The 6312-nt window shown below is 31.3% G+C and overlaps 2 protein-coding genes and 1 long non-coding RNA gene across 6 annotated transcripts; 1 reads left to right on the forward strand and 2 right to left on the reverse strand.

Annotated features, from left to right (window-relative positions):
* Window positions 1-2070: 2070 nt before the first annotated feature.
* On the reverse strand, window positions 2071-2260 carry LOC109587751 (uncharacterized). The gene is made up of 2 exons (XR_002187770.1): window positions 2224-2260; window positions 2071-2159 (listed from the first exon to the last, which is right to left on the reverse strand). It is a non-coding gene; the product is annotated as an uncharacterized LOC109587751 (long non-coding RNA).
* A 1142-nt stretch (window positions 2261-3402) lies between these two features.
* LOC105314846 (uncharacterized) lies at window positions 3403-4859 on the forward strand. Its single transcript, XM_011409241.1, has 3 exons — window positions 3403-3522; window positions 4131-4193; window positions 4623-4859. Exons 1-3 carry the CDS (start codon window positions 3403-3405, stop codon window positions 4857-4859), a joined length of 420 nt encoding a protein of 139 aa, XP_011407543.1.
* A 283-nt stretch (window positions 4860-5142) lies between these two features.
* LOC109587750 (uncharacterized) lies at window positions 5143-6302 on the reverse strand. Of its 4 annotated transcripts, none has more exons than XR_002187768.1 (6): window positions 6196-6302; window positions 6071-6141; window positions 5760-6011; window positions 5525-5629; window positions 5429-5471; window positions 5143-5313 (listed from the first exon to the last, which is right to left on the reverse strand). XR_002187768.1 is itself a non-coding variant. In XM_020003973.1 (6 exons), the coding sequence occupies exons 1-6, from the start codon at window positions 6231-6233 to the stop codon at window positions 5198-5200; spliced, it is 522 nt and encodes a 173-aa protein (XP_019859532.1). In that variant the 5' UTR covers window positions 6234-6302; the 3' UTR covers window positions 5143-5197. The 4 variants fall into 4 exon arrangements, 2 of the variants coding, with proteins under 2 accessions (XP_019859532.1, XP_019859533.1); XM_020003973.1 differs by having other exon boundaries at window positions 5863-6011; XM_020003974.1 differs by lacking the exon at window positions 5525-5629 and having other exon boundaries at window positions 5863-6011.
* Window positions 6303-6312: the final 10 nt, after the last annotated feature.

Below are 6312 nucleotides of genomic sequence, written 5' to 3' on the forward strand. Positions count from 1 at the left end.
TGCAAAGTATTCACTGACTTCATATATACTAAGAATAATAACAATAAGCATCCAAGAACAATGACAGGGATTTATAATTACTATGTTCGTGCATTACTTCAGCGACACCTCATTGACACTAAAGTAATTAATATAGACTATGAAATGCCTCCTCATTTAATACAAATAATTGACTTTAAACATTCTGTTTTAAGTGGCATTTGGAAAGATTTCTACAATCTTTCTAAAATAGCTTTTAATGGTGTAATGAAGCAAGAATATATTTTTGGAAAGGAACTTCATGGCATTCCAAAATTGAGTATGATGGACACTATTGTTAGTTTTTCCGCTTTTGATAAAGATGAGTCCAGCAGTTTTATACACACTTCACTACAAGATTATTTTGCAGCAATTTATCTTGTTAACAATCCACAATTCATGTTTGCTGAAGAAGAGTTAGAGCAAAACTCAAATCTTGAAAATGTTCTTATTTTTTATGTTGGATTATCAAAATACATTGACAAAGAAATAGGCACACTGGATGTATTGAAAACATATTCTGATAATCAGTATATTATAATCAGTAGTTTAATGCTCAGATGTCTATATGAAAATAATTTACTTTTACACAATAAGGACTATAATTTAGTCTCTGGTCATACGTGGAGAATTGCAAATGATGTACATGTACCTATGAATAATTTTGATTATTTTATTGCTGGTTATATTGTTGCTTCTCACAATGTTACAATCAGAATTAATGTGTCTCATTTAACAGAATTAGAAGCATTCAAAAAAGGACTTCAATTCCAGCAAACTTCTGTCAATGGAAAAATAAATATTAGGCTGCATGATCTCGATTTGTCTAGCGATCCCATGGCTGAAGTAGATCTACCAAGTGATGCAATAATAGGATTATATTTAATGCTTGAACTAGATACATATCCAATTTGTCAACTTATTTCAAAGTTTCCATTATTGGAAGACCTTCTTATCATGATTTATCATAACTTTCACTGTTATTCAACAGTATCAGAGCACCCTTTAATGAAACTCAATAAACTGAAAAGGCTGTCAATAGTAATCACAACTTACAATTACAACATTAACTGCATTTTAAAATTACTCACAATACTTGTTCCTGGACAACCTCTTAAACAATTAACTGTAATTGTACCTATGAAAACAATAGATACATACACAGAGATTTTGGATTCAACAGTACAATGCTCTTTGGATGAATTGAGAATTCATGTATTAAGTGAAGTAACAGTTTTCTCGAAATCAACTTTTAAGTATGATGAAACACTAAAAATCATTTTTAATAAAGAAGCAAACAGTTTAATTGTTACTTATTTTCAATTGTTTGTTCATCACCTAGGCTTTGGAGCCACCAACAAAATACATTTGAGCTCATTTACCTCATTTGTGTATTACAAGGTCAAAAATAAAATGGTTCATCGTCTTGCAATTACAATATACTCAGAACCAAAGACATCGTCCTTAAATGATTTCATTAGTGCTTTCATGAACTACACATCAAAAATGGAGATAACAACTAGTTCAAATGCAACTGATTACATTAATCGTAAAGTTAAAATTAACAGTTTCATGTATGCTAAGATTTCACCAGCAGACCCAATTCTATATGAAGCTGATCTGATAGCTATGAGTAATAGTTTAATTTTCATGATGATTAATCGGCAAAAGGCTATGATAATATTAATGGTCATGGTGTACGTTATGTTGACAACAAAACACTTAATAGAAGAAAGAGTGCTCATGAAACATATCAATCTGAAACTTAAGCATGCACAAGCAAGACCAGTAGTATCAGAAGACTTATACATACCAATATCTATAGGTCAAAAAGGATTTTATCAGATCAGATTTCTGAAAAAGTCAAAACGATGACACATGCAGTCATAAAGTTTATACAAAAATGTTGTGATTTGTTTATTCTGAGGCTTCCAAGATCCTCAGCATTTAGCAAACTTTAGACACAAATATACGTCATCTGTTGTGAGTGTTTTTAACATTTTATGTGGTAGATATTCTGTATTTAATTAGTAGTAATGTGTTCTCTAGATATACAAATCTATAGTAAATGTTTCCAAATTTATTAATATTTTGTCTTAATATTGCCTTCAATGTACTCCATGAACTATCAGGGAGGGAATCTGGAGGAAGGGAGAGAGAAAGAGAGAGAGGGTATAGTAAATCAAATTACATGCACATTTCAACCTTCTGTTGGAATCTTCCCTTTTAGTGTATTTTGATAATTACTCTAGAAGAACAATAACATAGTAGTAACAGCTTTAACAACACACTTATATACATGTACATATATAAATGAATCACATATTTCGAATAATCTTGCTATGTCTTCACAAGACAGCTCACTGAGGCTTCACTAGAATAACCAAGTAGCTAATAATAATAATAATAATAATAATAATAATAATAATAATAATAATAACTTAACAAAGACAAAGTCAATAAATACAGCGTAAAAATTAGAAAAGATGTCTCTGAAGGACTCAGTGACCGAGTCAAAGAGCCTATTTAGATTATGCTACATTAAAAATTAAAACAGTACCTGATTTGAGTCAAGTTTTGATATTTTCCAGTTTGTTAATTTTGTTTCTACTAATACTTGTTCTGGCTCCAATAAGAAACTAATTCTCCCACTGTCCTCCTTTAATCGTTTCCATCACTCTTATTTTCCTAAACTTGTGCGTCTTTGGAATAAATTACCTTATATTGATTTAGATAAATCTTTTCCAGTTAATAAGAGTAAGCTTATTAATTTTTTTTGGAATCGTTTTTTAGTTAATTTTAATAGTGATAATGCATGTTCTTTTCATTTTTTGTGTCCTTGTTCATCTTGTCATCTTTCTGTTAGTGTTCCTTTCTCTTTTACTTAGCGTTTCTGTGTTTTTGTGGTTTTATTTATTATTTTTTTTGTCTGGTCTGGGTGTCAGCAATTTTTGTTGGCATTCCATCAGATTAGCTTTGGCCTCCTGTAAAGTTTATAATAATAATAATAGTAATAATAAAATGATGAGAAATTAGAAGTTTTAGGGGAGTGGGAACATTTATTGCATGGACATGATAAGTGATAGGTGCATGGGTGATTGACATTAAAAGAGTTAAGAAAATGGTTCCATAAAAACTTTTTAACTTTCATACAATTAGTAGGGGGGAGAAAGACTTAGATCAAAAGATGGCAACCCATTCCAAAGTCTTGGGAGCCTATGGAAGTAGGTGCTTGAAGTTTGAGAGGATGGAGTGAGCCTGTGATGCAGCTTGTGATGATCAGTCAATACAAACCCTTCTCTTAAATGTGAAACAGCAACTTTTGTCTTTGACTGGAGACCTGACAAAAAGAAATTATAAGATATTACTGACATTCTTTCCAAGATGTCTGGTAAATTTGTGAAGATAAAGTATATTGATACTGGATATTCCATTGTGGTCACTTGCTCCTTTCTTCGATCTGTTATGGGACCTCTCATTACACAATTGAATGAGAACCTTGCAGTATTGAAAAAGAATGGTTTAATCTAGGGCTGTGAGGTATACCTATATTTCTATATACCGAGGTATTACTTTTAGATATAGAAGGTATATATATTTAAGTTTCAAAGGTTTTAAATATAGTATCAACTACTAATACCGTTATACCGTCAATACCGTACTTTTACAGTACTTTAGTAGTGCCAAATACACATAAAAATACATGAAAAGATACATAAGGCAACTAGGCAAGGTTGTTGACAATGTGAAAGTGTTCAGTAGGAGTGGCAGAATTATGACACCATTTTGAGCCAGACACAGTGCAATGGCTAGTTTTTATCTTTAACTTTAAAATCACTTAAATTAAGTACAGTACTTGCCAGCATTCAAAGCTAGAAGATTAATTAATTAAATTATTAATTAATTATTTTAGTATTTTTAAATACATTACTATATTTAGTAATACCGGGATATTTTGTCAATACCATACCGAGGTATCATTATATTTAATACGTCACAGCCCTAGTTTAATGAAGCTTATTGTTGGATGCGTACACTACAATATGGGACAAAGACAAGATGCAACTATGTGTATATACTGTCAGTAATTATCATTATATACTGTATTATAGGAAATACAGGAACCACTGGAAGAGGAGGTACAAGAGATAAAGGAACAACCTCATGATACAAAGGTATAACTTAATACTTTTACTACTTGTACATCTGAATTTTAAACACTTATCATAATCATATACACCCATATGCCGCAAAAACAATTTAATGTGTATATACTTACAAGTTGGAATTATCTAGGCTAGTGTTGAATGGGCAAAAGTTAGAGAGGTGATAGATTTAAAAGTAAGATAAAAGATTGCAACAGCAAAACGTTCATTATCAGTCATAGGTCCTCTTTGTTGGTGATCTTTCCGTTGGAAAAACATCAATTGTCCAATTACTTTGAAATCATGAAGTAATTAGGTTGCCTCAAACTACAATTATCCCTGATATTGTAAATATAAATATTGTTACTGAGAATCCTCGTACAACAGAAGTAAGCTGCTTTTTCAAATTAAATCTAATATAAATAATTATTTATTAGATGTACATTTACGATACAGCAGGAATGGAACGCTACAATACAACTGATGATAACAACACAGTTCTATAGTAATGCTGACATTGCTATTTTTGTGTTCAGTATTGATGATCGTGATTCATTCTTCAACATTGAGCAGGTTTGGAGAAAAGAAGTTTTAGCACATAGTGTAAAAGAGGTGATGATAATTCTCATCGGTAACAAGGATAATCTCAATGAAAAAAGAATCAATTCTAAATCAATAAGCAAGGAGTATGCTTAGAATAATGGCATAAAGTTTATTGAAATGTCTGCCATTAGAGAAGATGGCTATCAAAAGGTAATATCTGTCCTTAGAGAAGCTGCAACTGAAATTGTACATCAAAGAGGTAATGCTAAGCATAGACCTGTACAGCAAAAAGATAAAATAGATATATCTTTTTGTGAGCCAGAAGCTGCCCTTATTAATAGAAAGCATTGTCGTTGTTGAGGATGACTTAACAGATACATTTGATATATATTTGAAAAATACATTTTACTGTTGTTGGTTAGCTCTATCAAGGTACTTAAATTTGAATTATACATAGTACTGTGCTACAACTGTATAACTTTATTAATATATTAATTAGTAGTAATGTGTTCTCTAGATACAAATCTATAGTAAATGTTTCCAAATTTATTAATATTTTGTCTTAATATTGCCTTCAATGTACTCCATGAACTATCAGGGAGGGAATCTGGAGGGAGGGAGAGAGAAAGAGAGAGGAAGGGAGGAGAGGAATGGTGGAAGAAAGGAGAGATGAAAGTAGATAAATTATAATATGCTATGCATCTGTACGTGATGTACATTACCTTCTGTTGGAATCTTTCCTTTTAGTATATCTTGATAATTACTCTAAAAGAACAGCAACATAATAATAATAGTAACAGCTTTAACAACACACTTACATATATAAACGAATCACATATTTCTAATAATCTCGCTATGTCTTCACAAGACAGCTCACTGAATAATTCACTAACATAACACAATGGCTTCACTAACCATTTAGCCTTGAAGAGAGAAGAAAAGAAAGAAAAGAACAACTAGTCAGTGAAGCAACTTGAAATAACGCTATTATACTACCATTGCTAAACCATGGTTGCCTACCACATAAAACAAGACATTGTGTTGATTGCGTACCTTTACCATTTTTAATATGCAAGACTACTCTTGCCATTATACATGTACCCTCTTGCATTAGTATCTTATGTACATGTGACAACTTTTAGTTTATATAACTCACAGTAGCTAGTGATTGTATTAACTGAGTAGTTGATAGTAAATCCTCGTTATAACTAATTGCAGGGGCAGACCGTCCTTTCCTCCAATTTAATATCAATACAAATAATAATGAATAAACTAATGAGCTACACTTTAGAAAACCTGATCTATCTGAAGAGAGAGATAGAGAGAGAAAATAATGATGTTATAAAATAATTTATTTTTCTTACTATTAGATATCAATATTAATATTTTCCACATCACTGGATTCTCATTCATTTTACTTTTAATCTTTAAATGACTATAATAATAATAATTAAACACATCACATGATAATCACATGATCCTAACTCACAACTCAAGGGTGTGTCTCTGATCTGATTTAAAATTCATTTCTGGCCAGTTCTTAAGAGGAGAGGGTGAGTGTGGCGACACGGTATCAGTGAGACATGATGCCAGCGTTAGTGTGATT

The sequence above is a fragment of the Amphimedon queenslandica genome, unplaced genomic scaffold (genome assembly GCF_000090795.2).
Source record: "Amphimedon queenslandica unplaced genomic scaffold, v1.1 AMPQUscaffold_12459, whole genome shotgun sequence".
In the NCBI taxonomy this organism is placed as follows: Eukaryota; Metazoa; Porifera; class Demospongiae; order Haplosclerida; family Niphatidae; genus Amphimedon; species Amphimedon queenslandica.

Coding starts and splice junctions, on each gene's coding strand:
- LOC105314846 (XM_011409241.1), top strand. CDS start 3,403: ATGTCTGGTAAATTTGTGAAGATAAAGTATATTGATACTGGATATTCC. Junction 3,523..4,130: donor AATTGAATGAGAACCTTGCA/GTATTGAAAAAG, acceptor ACTGTATTATAG/GAAATACAGGAACCACTGGA. Junction 4,194..4,622: donor AACAACCTCATGATACAAAG/GTATAACTTAAT, acceptor ACGATACAGCAG/GAATGGAACGCTACAATACA.
- LOC109587750 (XM_020003973.1), bottom strand. CDS start 6,233: ATGAATTTTAAATCAGATCAGAGACACACCCTTGAGTT. Junction 6,142..6,195: donor CAGAGACACACCCTTGAGTT/GTGAGTTAGGAT, acceptor TTATTATTATAG/TCATTTAAAGATTAAAAGTA. Junction 5,630..5,862: donor TAATACAATCACTAGCTACT/GTGAGTTATATA, acceptor TCTCTCTTCAAG/GCTAAATGGTTAGTGAAGCC.